At 30.3% G+C, this 16810-nt stretch overlaps 1 protein-coding gene across 8 annotated transcripts in view; it reads right to left on the reverse strand.

Annotated features, from left to right (window-relative positions):
• The window catches only part of LOC143253975 (lipid droplet-regulating VLDL assembly factor AUP1-like), a 63646-nt gene that overhangs the window by 27039 nt on the left and 19797 nt on the right, over nucleotides 1–16810 (reverse strand). For 7 of the 8 annotated variants that reach the window (XM_076508653.1, XM_076508694.1, XM_076508703.1 and 4 more), the window contains 3 exons: nucleotides 16651–16762; nucleotides 10649–10758; nucleotides 8040–8084 (listed from right to left, as the gene is read on the reverse strand). In XM_076508653.1, coding sequence (XP_076364768.1) covers nucleotides 8040–8084; nucleotides 10649–10758; nucleotides 16651–16762 — 267 coding nt within the window. The remainder of the gene's footprint in view (nucleotides 1–8039; nucleotides 8085–10648; nucleotides 10759–16650; nucleotides 16763–16810) is intronic. The other variant, XM_076508686.1, reaches the window with a different exon arrangement.

The raw sequence follows: 16810 nt of genomic DNA on the forward strand, positions 1-16810 counted from the left end.
CCAAATTTTGTCATTAATGAAGCACAACAACAACTCAGATACGGCAATAAATGAATCATAAAATAAGAAGTATTAAAAACGTTTTGGAAAAACAAAGTTCAAAACCATATGCAGTGGTAAAACTTTTTAGGTAATAAATCATCTTGCAATTAAGCTTAATACACCAGTTGTAAGAACTAACATCCACCGAATGAAAACCAACAATCTGTAAACTGGATTTTAATAGAAAAAAAGAGGAGGAGAAGGCTCTTTCTGGAGAAGGTTTTAAAACCTTGAACCTAAGTCAAAAAGAATACTAACTATGGTACTTTTATTATCTTTAGAGATATCTCTCACTTATTCATGAACAATGACAGGGAACTCCCACGAGCTTGTGGCAGAATAGCAAATAATCTGAAGAAATGCAAATCTCCAAAGCCTAATATCTCTATCAAAAAACAAGTAATGTTAAATAATTAAAAAAAAATAACAATACTGTCATCCATTGCACCTGTAGATGATGAGGATTGAATAATTGCTATTCTTGATTGACAATTATCATCATAACAATTGAAGAACTACTTTCTGAGGAACATATCTGTTGTAGAAACCAAAAGAATCAACCAGTACAGTGCAATGAGAAGACATCAAGCTGCTGTAACAGCTCAGCTAAAAAAAGTACTGGAAAGACAGATCAGCATGTATAGAAAAAAATAACATATCTTTAGACTAATGTATGAACTAGTTCATATGGCCTACCTAGATTACATAAACCAGACTCCTTTTAAACTAATTGATGCATAGATTCAGCCAAATATAACATTCAAAGTTTATTCATCCTTTGGTTGGAATTGATGAATGCCATTCATTTAAGTAATTCAACAGAAAACACAACTATAATTTATGTTTATTTCTGTAGATGGCATAATAGCTATCATAAAATCATGCCTCTAGAATAATGTCACAGTAACCCAATAAATCCAGAGACACTCTTTAAATTCCTTTCTGCATGTCACAAAGTGTTAATGAGTTATATTCAAAATCTAATTAAACCATTTTACTATCAATTTATTTTAATGAAATTATTATTATAGTTCAAAGTTTTACATTATTTTAGTATTAATGCCTTTATTTCAAAAAAAATATAAAAAACAATAATGAAAACCTTTCATTTTACTGTCATGTGATGCACGAGCTATAAATAATTTTGAACTTTTACAAAGTATAAGTAGTCACACAACTTTAGTCCTTTAGACTTATGTCTAGATAGTAATATATGTTTATTTGCCCTAATGACATATGTATTTCAAACTTGTTTGGCTGAATACAGTAGAAACAAGTATAAAAGTTTGTCAATCCCTGATAAAATACCACACCCACTTTATAAACTTAGTGCATAAAAGCTTTTATGGTCATCAGAAATAGTTCATTTTACAATATAATCCAGCAATGCTGAAATTGAAAGTAAGTCACCAAAATTAGGTAAATGCCAATCTTGTGCTATTGTTGATTGCTTTGTTCACAACAGCTGTTTGGTTGTTTCGTAACATACTACAGTTAGTGAGACAGTTAAATTTTATTTAAGTTTTACTAGTATACTTTAGTTAATTATGCATTATTTACATTTCAAAATTTATATTTGAAATGTTTAATAGCTTTCTAAATATATTCTAATGTAACTCTTGTTCCACAAACATGTCTCAGAACACAAAGCATGTACAAATCAATTTGTCCAAAGGCTAAAGTTTCTCTGCTGTTCATACCATTCTATCCCCTGCAGGTACCCACCAACATAAGTGGACTAAATAATTAACAGTAAATAACAAGAAAGGAAAATAAAATATTAAAAATAAACTACTACTGAAAAGGTAAAGACATGAAAACATGCATATAAACCAAAGAAAACATTTTAAGACTAGTATATGACGGTAAGTACATATTTTTTATTTGTTAATTTTAAATATTTCTTTGCACCACATGTCAATGATAATAGCTTGAGGTAGTTATATAGTACAAAACATTGAAAATAAAATATAAACATTTACCTTAAAAAATCTTTTGATATTTATTTAGGAGGTTCTATAAATTATGCAAATAAAATGTCAAGACTGTTAGACAACAAATAGTATTTTTATGCTCAATATCAAAATCATCTTGCTTGTGAACTATTCAGAGTGAGTGCAAATAACTGCATTAAATAATATTTTTTATTAAAATAGTAAGAATGTTGTCAAAATTCAAACAATTTCATCCAGTAGTTTTTTTTTTGGAACAAAATATAACAATGGCAATTTTGGGTCCCTACAATATAAGGCCCTAGTAGCTAAAAGGTGAAGACAAATAATATAGCTTGTAGTGAATAATATTTATCAGGACTTAGTACTATACTTTTAAATACTATATATTTTGTCTGTACCAACCCATCCTACTAATAAACCTTTGATACTAGTATGGGTTTACCTGTTTCACCTATTGAAGCAAAACTTTCACAGAATAATTTAAAAATGATGCTATTCTTTAACTACCTGTACCAATTCCATGTTTGAAGAAGAAAAAAAAGATATGTAGCTAATATCTTTACTATTATCAATACTAAAGAAAGACAAATTATCTTTCCATCCAAGTAACCAAATACCAACTAAAATTTTAAGTGTAAAACTGAAAGAACTATATTACCTTCTATATGTCATGATTATACATATTGCTGATGGACATTAAGCATCAAACTACACAAATCAATGCTTAAACTTTGCCTTCCACAATCTGCTATCAGTTAAAAAAAAGCTTAATACACACACACATGCACATATTCACTAAATATGTTTTGTAATCTGCTCAAGTATATCACCTTTGCTCAGAAAACAAAATTCAATATTATATCAAGTCTCAATCATAATTAATGTCTTACAAAATTACAGTTAGACACACAGTCACAAATAACCATTTATGCCCAATAAATACTTTATACAGTGGTGAGATACTGGAAGTAATCAAATGCATCAAAATCACAAAACCCAACAACTCCTTAGGGCTTGCTTCCTTGTTAAAATTTAAATTACTCCTGATAAAAAATTCAGGGTTGTATACTAGTTACTGTTTAGACTATTCTGGTGTACAAATGGGTTGCTTTAAGCTGGCAAACACAAGACGTTATGATAAAAAGAAACAAGACTGTCACGTGCATTTCTAACCAATTGGAAAATTCTTCTTTCGTCCTTTCTGCCCGTTTATTCACATAAAGGCATGTATCTATGAAAGCATTAGGATTTTGAAAACAAGTACAGACTTAACCCTCATCCTATTGACTCGTCTTGTAAACTGAGCGGCATAGGGTTACCACTTCAGCAAGCTCATTTCTCTTAGTAGTCGGGTTATGCGCTTTTCATAACTCATTCTTAGGTAAGTGTCGTGCCAAACGTACATTTCAATATATTTTGTTTGTGCGTTCTTGGACCAGTACAATACTTTTCTCACAGTGTTCTGTGTTTTTCATTTTCAGATCCTGTTTTTTTTCACCCATCGTTATGGCTGATTTTAAAGAAGAAAAGTGGACTCTGAGTGTCTTGCTTTCAATGAAGAATGGGGAGAAAAGTACTTCTTTGTGGAAACAAAAAACCAGAAAGCTACTTGTGTGATATGCACCGAAAGTGTTGCCATTTCAGTGTCACTATGAAACAAAATATCAACATATTTCAAATTTTCAGGAAAGTTCCGTTCTTAGAAATCTGAATCCATGAAACGTGTTTTTAAATCTCAAAAGATCTCTTCACGAGATAGTTTGCTGAAAATGAATCTGTCACTCGTACAAGTTACAAAATAGTGCATAGGATGGCAGAGCGAGGAAAACCTATTACTGACGACAACTTCATCAAAGAGTGCATGATGGAAGCAGCAAATGAGCTGTGTCCTGAAAAAGCCAATTTCTTTGAAAGTATCAGCCTTTCAGCAACTTCAGTTGTACAAAGAGCAGAAGATCTCGGAGAGAACATTGCATAACAGATATGCCAAAAAGCTAGAAACTTCCTATGGTATTCTCTGGCACTGGATGAGCCTACTGATCTCTCAAGTACGTCATAACTTCTCGTGTTCTTTTGTGGAGTTAAATTGGACTTTCAGATCACGGAAGAGTTGACATCAGTTTGCAGCATGCACAAAAGAACAACTGGAGAAGACATTTTCATGGAAGTTCATAAAATTTTGCAAGACTATAACCTTCAGTGGAATCAGCTTAGAGGTGTAACAGTTGATGGAGGAAAAAATATGGCTGGAGTAAAGAAGGGTCTGGTGGGTCTGATCAGGAAACAGTTGGAAGATCTTCAACTCCCAAGCGCTCTGTTCATACACTGCATCATACATCAGCAAGCACTCTGTGGAAAAGACTTAGATATTTCTTGCGTACTGAAACCAATAATTTCTGCAGTGAACTTCATTCGGGGTCATGCACTTAATCATCGCCAGTTCAAGGCGTTTCTTGAAGAAATTGATTCTGATTTCTGTGACTTGCCTTATCACACGGAAGTTAGGTGGCTCAGCTGCGGTAAAGTCTTGTCTCGTTTTTATACACTAAGAAGAGAAATAGATATATTTCTTGTCAAGAAATATAGAGCTGATCCACTTGTGTCGGATCCAACCTGGTTGTCAAAGTTGTCATTTTTGGTTGACATCACATCCACATGAATGAATTGAACTTGAAACTTCAGGGGAAGAATAACCTTGTCTGTGACCTCTATAGAATCATTAAAGGATTTCGGAGAAAGCTGTCATTGTTTGAAGCACATCTGGAAGGAGGAAACCTCTCTCATTTTCAGTGTTTCAATGAGTTTCATGCTGAAATCACAGAAGATGTCAACCAGGAGCTTCAGAATTGGTGATTTAAATAAGCATTTTTAGAGAGAGATCTCGACAGAATCAAAAGTGACATTCTCCTTTTTTCAGAATCCTTTCGATTGTGTCATCGATGACGTGCCAGTGGAACTTCAGCTGGAGGTCATCAATTTGCAAGAAAATGACTTGTTGAAAGCAAAACACAGGGAGGGGAAACTTACTGAATTTTACAGCTGCATACCTGAAGATGGTTTTCCAAAGCTGAAGCAGTTTGCATCTGGTATGGCATCAGTGTTTGGAACAACTTATGTCTGTGAACAAGCATTTTCAAAAATGAAGTGTGTGAAGTCGGTACGTTGATCAAGCTTAACTGATGAACATTTGAAAGCAATTCTAATGATTGGATGCAGCAATTCAAAACCGAACATTGAAGATATTTTGAAAGCCAAATGCCAATTTCATAAATCTCACTAACTTTTTTGCAGCTTAGTGAAATTCAGATACGTACTCACTATGTGCGATGTGACAATTGTTTTTGCTAATGTCACCTTCTTGGATAACCTTTTAGTAAATAAAAAATGTTGGTTGGTTTATATGTGTGTATTGCATGCTACTCCCACATGACTAATGCAGCATCCTAAACTTAGTGTCAAGTCTTTAACAGAGACCTTTTGTTCTAGCTTATGAGTATTGAACATAATGATCATGTGGCCCGCACTTCTCATTCCCCAAGTAATCTGACCACCTGTGAAAAAAGTTTGGTGACCCCTGATTTATGATGTTGGATCTTACTCATCAAATATTAATTCCCACAACTGATGCATTGAACTTGATTTCATAATGGTGTATTATGTAAGTTACTTATCACTTCACAGTTTTGAATTTTTCCTCCTAATAAAATTATTTTAGCCCCTCTTACTACAAGCTCAATAGATTACACCAACCTTGTGACCCCAAAGTGACCATCAAAATTCCATACTATAATTTTTAACATTTTCTGCACCTTCATGAAAGTTTTCAAGCTTTTAATATTTACTAAAAGCCTTTTGTTGACACAAAATCAGAATTTTAAATTAAATATTTTTACTGAGAACAGTGTCGATTGCTCCAACTGCAGAGTGATTTTCATATTAAAATTACAAATACTTTTTTCATATGAAAAGTTTCAAATTTCATGTGCACAATCTCCAACATATCCTAAATAAATATTAAACTTCATATTTTATCTGTTATTTTTCCTATTCTAACTTCATACAGAACAGGTCTATCTGACTAACCTTATTACTACCATAAAAATTTATAAATCTAAATTACTCTTTTTTTCTTTGTAGAAAGACTAAACATTGTAATACAAAAATACAATTGTTTCTCCTTAATAGCTTAAAACTCTTAACAGTATGTATCTACTTATATTTAATTTTATTGTTCTGTTGTCTCCTAAACCATGTCTAACTAATAATTCCACATAACAAGTGGTAAATTACTCAGCAAACATGCAGCTCACTTAATCTTACTGAATTACGTAATAAACGTACAGCTCAAGTGCATATCTTATGACAAATTTTTATTATTATTCTTTATCTTACTTATTATAACTTCATCTAGCCTGACAAGTTTTTAATTTTTACATCTTAGTTACTTTTACAATACTAAGTAAAGAATACACATGAACAAGATATATAGTACTTACCTGGGTTAATATGTCAACAAAATGATACTTATGGTATTATTACACTAAATTTTTATTTTCATAAATAACACACCAATGTAGAATAATAACATACAAAAATGTTTGACTCCCACATTTTTTCTAGTTTCTAATTAACAATTTAGCTTAATTTATTTATATGATTACCATGAGGTAAAATAGAAAGTTATCTGTACAGAAAACAACATAACATTATAAATCTTCACAGATGGTTGTCTATTGGTTATAAATAATATAGTGTAAAATTTCAGAGAGAACTATTAGAAATTTGAGAATTAAAGGATGAGGCAGAAGAATCCTATTTTATTGTTTGTGGCTCTGTACACAAATAAAATTGAAGGCTATAAAAATTATATTTTGCCTGAGTAGTATCTATATTATAATGAACAACTTGCTTTAAATTCTGTACCTCTCAAATTTTGTTAAATAAATTAAAGGAAGCCTCAAACAGCAAATGCCACATTTTCCATACTACTGAGTTATTTTTAATATTTCCCTATTAAATTAAATACTTCATTTTTAATTTTTAAACAATCCTCTTAAGTATTACATTGCCAATACTTGCTGCCAACTTCTTTTATCAGCTGCATTGTTAAACATTTCATACTTCATACTCCATAGCATTACATAGAACAATGTTTTCTGTGATTCACACAATGCATTCATTAATAACTGTTGTTGTCAATTGTCCTTGGTAAGTTAATAAATTAGTTTAAAAGTGGTTGTTGTAAATATGCTTAATTATTACATTCTTTATTTGTTTGTTGTTGAGCACAAAACTACACAAGAGCTATCTTTGTTGTCCCACCATGATTACGGAGACCCAATTTTCAGTGCTACAAGACTTGACAAACTACCAAACTAATGGGGGACTAATTATGATAGTCTTGCATAAGATTACGTAAAACCAACACTAACAGAATTTGTGTTGAATATGTTTGGAAAATGCAAGATGTTTTTGTAATTTCTCACCAAATTTGCAATTTTTTTAAGAGTTCCATGAAAAAATAAATACATATTTGAATATGAAAACAATCTAATTCATTTGAAGAAATTCTGCTAACAAGTTGCTAGAAAACACAACCGAATATAAATTTGACTTTTAAATTTAAAACTTATGACATTAAAAAAAAACATTTACAATTCGATATTCTTTATAGCATGAAAATTAACACAGCTAAATAAATGTACCCAAGAAATAAAGGGTACAAATTATTCAACCCATGTGTGGCAAACAACTACCAAATTATTATAACAATTCTCTAAATTGGTGATAAAAAAATATATCACTGGCATGGAACAGTAACTCTAAAAATTAAACCTCATCAGTAAAAGAAAAGTTTCCACCAGAGTAATTATTTATAAATGAAAGGAAAAAAGATTAAATAACATAAAAATAATTATAGGTCTTCAAATCAAATTGCTGTATTCCATGTATTTGAATACAAAAATGGGTAAAATAACAGTCCAATTTAGCAAAATTAAGATACTATAAAATGTCAGAGATGTAGGTTGCATAGTAACTTACCACAGCAATCTTGAATCCAAGTGGCCTATTTACTTGAATCACTATCTGATGTGAAGAATTACAAGTTTTAAACCTGAATAACTTAAAACCCAATTACAAAAGAAAAAAAAACTATTTATATTTTTAATAACTTTAGCAACTGGCTAAATATTCTTTATTGTTCATTAGTACTACAGAATAAGGCCTCAAACAGAAAGTTCAATAAGCATTTTAGCTCATGTCAGAATATTGCTTTTGCAAACAAACTTTCACACTGTTACTGGAAATACTCTAACATTGTTGCACACATTAACAGCAGTTTTCCACACAAGTGCATTCCATTATTTGTAAATATTGTTTTGATTTTACTGCTGCTAGTCCACATAATAAATAACTATATAACATGTGGGTTACATATTCCCTTTCACACTAACACACGTGCACATTGAAATGATATTTAAAACAACAGTTCTTCTGAATAATATTGTCAGTATGTGAATGTTTATGATTCATTTGTGTGGGCAATGGTTAAAAGTGAAACAATGAAACATTTTTATAAGATTTTCAATTATTTTAAATCTGAAATAAAAACCTAATATGAAGTAGAGTTGGGTAATTAATTTGGTTATCTATGAGCATCCATTACACTGATTAGTGTCACAAAATAATCAGTTAACTGAAATTACAGTACTATCATGAAAATAATTAAGTAGTTAAAATTATTGTTTCTGATTATTACCATTTTTGATTATCAATGAGAATAGAATTTATTATACTTGATCAATTCAAGTGTGGTCAAATTAATCAGTGTCACTGCTAACAAAAATAATCAACTAACCAATATTAGAGTTTTCAATTACTAATATTTTTTATTATTCCAACTATCTAAGTTTATGAAATATTACCATCATGATTAATTTTTCAATTAGTTTAGTACTTAATTGTTTTTTTCATAGTGCTGTTTTTAATATTTTTAAACATTTCATTACCATTTTATGAATAATTTAATTTCTACAAAAAAAGTCATCTGGTATCATAAGTTTCTTTTACCAATAGTAAAATTTGTACTTTTTTTTAAATCTGGGATTAGAGTGAATTTGTTTCATTTGTCACATAATGTGACAAGAATATTTATAAATTTCATCACAAGACCTCTTAATGACAATTATTTTTAACAATTACTTAGTTCCTTTGGTAAAAATCTACTGAAGTCAGATATCCCAGCAATTGGTTACAGTAATATAGCCTTTTTTTCTTAAAAAAATGAATTAATTTTCCAGTTTTTCATAACAAACCTGTTTTTTTTTCTCAGTCTTAATGGTTAGTTGATCATACATCATCCCTTACTATACTGAAAAAAGTTTAAAAGGGTATGTACAGTGTACTGTCCAATAAAACCAAGTGTTATATTTAGTATTTTTCTGATTTACAATTCACATCATCAAGTAAAGTCCATTTTCATCAATACAAATTCTGCAATTCTAGTCTTGTAAAAATATATAGGGAAAAATCTTACAAAAAATTGTATTTTCAGTTAATCACAGGTTTCTTCTAATGTTGCACATATATACTTTTCAAATTCAGGATTAAAAAAGTAACTTAATACTAAACTCTTGTAGCTAAAGATGTCAATCATATTAAATAAATAAGTTTAAAAATGTCTTTAAAAAATCCAAAATAAGTTGGAAAAATGAATATTCATGTGAAAATAACTTATTTGATAAATGTAAACAAGTAATTAAGTGAACTCCACTCATCATCCAGCAGCTCTAGTACAAACACAGAGACAAAATAATATTAATAATGTATATTGTAATACTGTAACAATAGTCTACATTTTCACTTAAAAGGATAAGACTAAATATTTAGTAATAAGATCCAAAACAGCACTAAATATTCCAACTTAGTTCAATCATGGGTGATCTAATTAAATATAAACTGTCAAATCATCATTAATGGCCATTATTTGACTACATCATGCAAGGCAGATACATTCTTGACACTCATTCTATTATATTACTGACATATAGATATGCATTTCTCTCTGTTTTCATTAATCACTTCTAGGTAATAATTGATGGAGAACTTAGGCTAGAAACAGTCATTATTATTTTTAAGTGTTTGTGCTGAAGACAAAATAAGGAAAATTCATAAATATCCATTTTCTTTATTCTTTCAACAATTTTAATATTTTAAGTTTCCTACAAACAAGTCATGAGCTTATTTCACACTAACAATATCATTTCAACAGAAATCACATAAAAATGTTCACTTGCAGGTGACTGTACAAACCTGTTACTGTTCACCAGATCAATACATTTCTTATTTTATTTGTCACATTCTACATACTGTTTTGTTTTGTTTTCAAACTCAGCTAAACACAAATGTACTGCTTGTTATCAATAAAAGAAAAAGAAAATGTGGAAGTGGTGGGGTTAGATTTTCAAGGAATTTTCTGGGACATCCAAATAAAAAACACTGATTGTCCAGTATTTTTAGTACAGAACTTTGTTTACAAAATGTAATGACTTTTATAAACTGTGTAAACCTTGAAGTAAATGTAAAGATACACTGATACTGATGCTTCAGATAGTAGTAAATTAAACAGTGTACAAAATAAAACAACTTACTGGCTGTACAGGGTGATCTAAAGAAAAAGGCCAAGTACTGAACTTGAGAAGCCCCTTCCTACCATTAGTTGTGGCACCTTCTGGATGAACAATGACAGGCAGGTCAGAATCTTTAAATAAACAACACATATTTTTGATAATACATTTTTTTAGAAAGATTTCTTTATGAATGCAATTAACTCTCCCACTACAAGCAGGTCACAACTTTTTATAAAGTTACATTCAAAATGTAAATAAACTACTTTATTATCATTGTATAAGAATAAACTTGGCATCACAACTAAGTAATAAATAACATTTTAATATTTAAATTATTAATTTCATGAAAACTACTTTTAAAAAATCCTCAATTTTCCCTAGAATAAGAATTGTGACATTCGTTCCCAAAGTCTTCTCTCTTCTATAATTTACCATTCCACCAAGAAGCGAGTACTTTAACATAACATATGCATTATAATAATGAAAAAAAAACAACTCAGAAATAGCATAATTTTAAAAGCTTTTAATTTCTAGGTGTATACTAGATAATTAGACCAATTTGCCATACCCACCCATCACATCCTTCTTTCAAAAACTACCACTTTTTCTCTCTGATATTTTATACTATATCATTTATAATCACTAGAAAGCCAAACTTTTAATCCAAAAATATTATATTATATTGCTTTCTGTACAGGGCTTTGTCTATTTTGTCTTTCAGTTTCAAATCTACTGTCATGGGGTTTCACACTGATAAGCTTAGCTGAATTTTTAAAAACTCTTACCATCCACTTAGAAAGTCAAAACAATTATGATAGTTATAAGTCATTGTTTACTTTTTTTTTGCATGTTAGTATTCTATTCTAAGGTGTAGTATTTAATTAAATATAAATTCATTTACAGTAGTAGAATTACCATTAACACACCAGAGTAAGTTTAAGTTTCTGCAATAATTGACAGCAAAAACAACCCAGGGAAGTACTATATTTCTCGATTTTCATCTGTTTTCTTTCTTTGTTATTATACAACTAATTAAAAGGCAAAAATAAAAAAAAAACTTACAAAATTAGACAAGGCAAAATAATGAAAAACAAAGAACAATAATTTTTTAATGAAGTATGTTCACGAGTAGCTCTTGCATTACATAATTTGAGGTAGTAACATGACGTACATGTTCTCCAAATGATTTATAATTTGTGTAGCAGGATTATTAGTTACACACAGATCAACAGTCAATAATACAATATCAGTAAGTATAAATGAATAACGTATTTGAAGGCTATACAGAATAAACAATTGCAGTTTAACAATCTGCACTCATTGTACAAAAAGAAAAGAGTAACTTAGTTGGGTTTTTAATATGGTAACAAAAAATAACAGATACTGAGAAAAATACTGTATATTTATTTAGAAGGTTTTATATGTCACACAAATTAAATTGGACAATTTTCTGATACAGAAAAGCATTTTTAATCCAAACATGAAAACAACTTTGCACTCAAAACAGTCAACACTGATTCCACATATTCATGGACAAAGTTTCAGTAAATGTACTTAATTAAAAAATATGAATTTTTCTGTGTACAGAAGACTTGTAACATTTACTAAAAGCTTGCCAAATTTTGTAAAGAGGCACAAAACATTAAAAGTTATAGTAATGGAGACTCTGGTGTACATTGTGAAGTTTCAAGTTCAGTGTAATTCACTAAGCCTGTGGTTAATCAGAAAAATAGTAGTTTTTTTATTGTCATTTTTATGGAGAATTACAATTTAATTCATACTGGATAAATTTAAATATTTTTCAATTACATATAGCATTTATCAGTGAAAATTTATATTTTAGAAGTAAAAAATATAATCCAAATAAATACTGATCTTTTCTATAACATTTAGGAACTTTCCCTTTCTAAACAATTAGACCCTTTTCACAACTCTCTCTGTTCCTCCAACCACTTGGAGCTTTACAATCACCTAAGTACAGTGGTAAATAAAAGATATTTCATCACCCAATTTCTTTCACACTTTTCTTCAACATAATCATCTGTTTTGAGGCCCTATTGTTTCATGGATGATGCAATACTGTAATGAGTACATCAGCAGTTTATAGAATGTGTGGGTATTGCATCAGCTGTTTTAGGCTATGTTTTTGCTGTGGGTCAGTTTAGAAACCTATATGTTACAATGAACATGCGATGCTTCACAACCAAGGTCTGTGAATTAACACTTTACACCAGGTATCTTTTTTTGCATGTCACAAAGTTTTTGTGAGTTACATACAAAATTTAATTAAAATTACTTTCTTATCATGGCATACAAGTAACTACAGCAAAACAAAACATAGTTAATAATAAAACTAACTAAATACAAGTTCTAAGCTTATTTTTAAAAAACAATATGTATCATAAATATTAAATTTTCCCTAGAGTGAGAATTGTGACCTTTTTTTCTCTAGGCATTCCCCTTCTCTAATTTATTTGCCATCCCTTCAAGAAGTATGAAATTTAATATAAATTATTAATTATAATGTTGCCTTAGTTCAGGCAGAGCATAATTCTAGTAAGTCTTTAATCATATGTAATTAAAGAACAATAATATAAGAAATCAGACTTGTCTCTTATCACACCCATTTGTCACATCTTTTTCAGAAATTACCAATAATTCTCTCTGACATCTAATACTATATTATTTATAAAAAATAGAAAGCCAATGTTTTAGTTTACTACATAGCACACAATATTATGTTTAATCTATACCAAATCATTGACTTTGCTTCCAGTTCAAACGTTATTTCTGTGGGAAACATACTGACCGTCTTAGCTTAATTTTTAATGGCTCTTTTCTCATAGTTAAAAAGACAAAATTTGGAATAGTTTTAGGATGTTGTCTGCTTTTTGCATGCAATTATTCTGTGTTCTTTGGTACATTATTATTACATAAAAAATGTTTTGTTGAATAGTACCATTAGCATAAATAAGTAGGATTAATTGTCACCAAGAGTCGACAGCTAAAAAGATGGAGAACCAGGTAAATACTTTATTTTTTGTATATATTCTTTATTTATTATGACAAAAGTAACTAAAGTGTAAAAATCAGAAACGTTTTAGGGCAGATAAGGTAACATAAATAATAACAACATTAAAAAAATTTCACAAGATACACTGAAAGTAGCCAGTGCATTATTTAACTTGGCAGGGCAATATGACCTACACATTTGACAAGTGATTTACAACTTACACAGCACAATTAGCAGTTCATAGAAATAGTTCATAGGGCAAAAAAATCATAAAATGTAAGTATAAATATGTGTAATCTACTACAAGTCTATGCTATTGAGAATAAACAAATGTAATTTCATGTTGCAATTTGTAGTCATTCTACAGAGAAAAAAAGGAATAATTTAGAATTATTTAAATTGTTTTTGGTGGTTACTAAGTCTGTAAAACTGACCAACCTTGTATAGAGTTGGGGTAGAGAAAATAACATAAAAAATATAAAATTTTACTGAAAAAAAACTTTTGAAATTTACTTAGAAGGTTTTAGATATTATGCAAAAGTTTGAAATTCTTCAGATGAAGAAAAATATTTCTAATCTTAATATGAAAATCAATTTGTACTCAAAACAGTTAAAACTTTGACTCCATATATTCATAGATATGTTTAGTGAAACTACTTTTCTGCCTTCTACTGATTTAATGATTACTGAAAGCTTAAGAAATTTCAGTAAGATACACAAAACATAAGTTTTGGTATGAAAACTAAAAACTAATTTGGGGTTACAAAATCAGCTAATTGGACTGAGTCCGTAGGAAAATAGTTAATTCCACAGAGGAAATGTTATTCTTTCTGTGACAGGACTTTCAACAAGGCAGATTGCTAGAAAAATTCAATTTCACCAGTCTAGTGTGGACTACTGAGTGCAGGGACAAAGAAATTAGCTGTGTGGAGCTGTGGAGGGGTAAGAAGAAAGTTTTCACTGCAACTGGCGATCATGTTCTGAACTGTATAAACCCGTAAAATAACCACCTGTCATTCACACTACAGCAAAAAACTTCAGGGGTTACTATCATTGAGCACACCATCCAGTCTCACCTATGTTCAGCCACTTTTCTAGTAAAACAGCCAGGAAAGAAACCCTTCCTCACGAAGAAAATGAGGCTAAACTTAGCCAAAGAGGATACTGATTGGACTGAAACAATGTGGATCAAAGCAATCTTCAGAAGCAAATCAAAATTCAAAATGCATTGGTCTAATGACGTCAATGTGCAGAAGTTTCATCCAGCATGTTTAAATGCAACTGTGAAGCCTCTGCAGAGTCAGATCACATAGTAATGTATCTCTGGCTAGAATTTAGAATGTCTTCATGTTTTGAAAGGCATTATCAATGCCAACAAGAAGTACATCAAGATCTTAGAGTCCTGGTTAAAGCAAATAATTTGGGATTCCTTCAGAGAAGTTGACCAGTGAACATCCTTGAATGACTCAGCTTAATGCTACAAGACTTAAATGGTTGGCACTATTCATAAACTCTATACAATACATTTCAAATAAAGAGAAAATTTTGGTATTCATATATTGGAAGGATATCTTTGGTTTTATCTCATTGCTTCAGATGAAGGACTATCTTTGAAAGGGATAATCAAGACTCTACACTGGTCAGGCAACAGCCCAGGTATCAAACCTATCACAAATTGCTACAAGTATAAGAGAATAAACCATGAAGCACCTTGGAAGTACAGGAAACCCTCATCTACATGTAGCATCATGAACTAACCCTTGCCTAATTTAAACTCCATGTTATGGGTGTATCAAACAGTTATCAAAGCCAGAGAGGCTAAACCCAAATATCAAAACAAAAGCAGACTTTGTCACCAATTTTTGTCTGTTATATCAATATCACTAACTTTAAATTTACCATCTTAATTTTAATCAGAGAACATTTTCTTATTTGCTAAATATTTGATGATCCTTTGCTGTAATATATTTTTCACAGTTTGTTTGTTAATAAAGAAGCATATCTATGTTTAGATGACTGAAATATGACTCAACTTACACCATACAATGTCCATAACCATTTTACACTATCTCTGCACCATTTTATGAAACAATTACAGGAACCAAAAAATGTGAAAAACTTAATTGATGCAATAATTTTCTCCATCACTGTATAGTTCTGAAAATTATATGTGATTTGGCACTTATAATGCCTTCTATTGCCACAATCTCTGGGTCAATGCTCAACAAAGTAGCATCTCATTTACTTGGCATTCATACATTACATCTGTTACCTTAAATCAGTAACAGACAACTCATAGCCCTTGAAGGAGAACTTACCCCTTCTACATGATTTTTTTTTTTTAAATACATCATTTCTAGTTTAGGTCTGGTAGACTTTGTGGCCTTTGAGTGTGTTTGAGGACTACACATGTGCCCTACGTATTAGTGAAGGTTGTCTATCACTGCCTACTTAAGTCACATTCCATTTGCCACCTTTGAAAAATTCCTGTGGCATATTCTACAACTCCACTATTGTGATGTAATGGCACTTCTTGAACAAAGTTCTTCATTAATTGTCTATTCCCTGATTTTCTTGTTTCATGAATGTTAGCTCACTTTATTTTTAGTTGTTTGGGTTGAATTTGAAATTCTCAAGTCTTTAAGAAAAATGAACAAATTTTTAAAGTCTGATTTTTTTAAGAGCTCTACATTTTCTTTCTCAATACCAGGTTGTATTTTAAAGTATATGATTACATCAACTTTAATAGTTTTTCCTACCCTCTGACACCTTTCAGACCTTGTTATTTTTTTTGTACATATTTCTAAAGACAAAAAAATAAATATTTTGTGCTTGAAACTTTCATCAGTAATGTCATAATTTTGATATGTAAAATGTTAGATACAACCTGATCAAAAAATAAACACTTTCACTGCATAAAAACTCAAATTTCACAGAACAACAAGGTACCCTCAGAGTGTCTATAGGCTCAATCAAATGTTTTATAAGAAAAAACTCAATAAAAACTTACCTCTCAGATAGCGTTTGACATTTTGTATTAAGACATCACGTCCTTGCTTTACACCAAAATCTTTTATTCCAAGAGCCCAATTTAACTTTTTTGGCAAATCCCACACACCTGGCTGGAGAACCATAAATGAGTAGACATGAAATATCAAATGGACTACTCA

The sequence above is a fragment of the Tachypleus tridentatus genome, chromosome 1, assembly GCF_004210375.1.
Source record: "Tachypleus tridentatus isolate NWPU-2018 chromosome 1, ASM421037v1, whole genome shotgun sequence".
NCBI classification, from domain to species: Eukaryota; Metazoa; Arthropoda; class Merostomata; order Xiphosura; family Limulidae; genus Tachypleus; species Tachypleus tridentatus.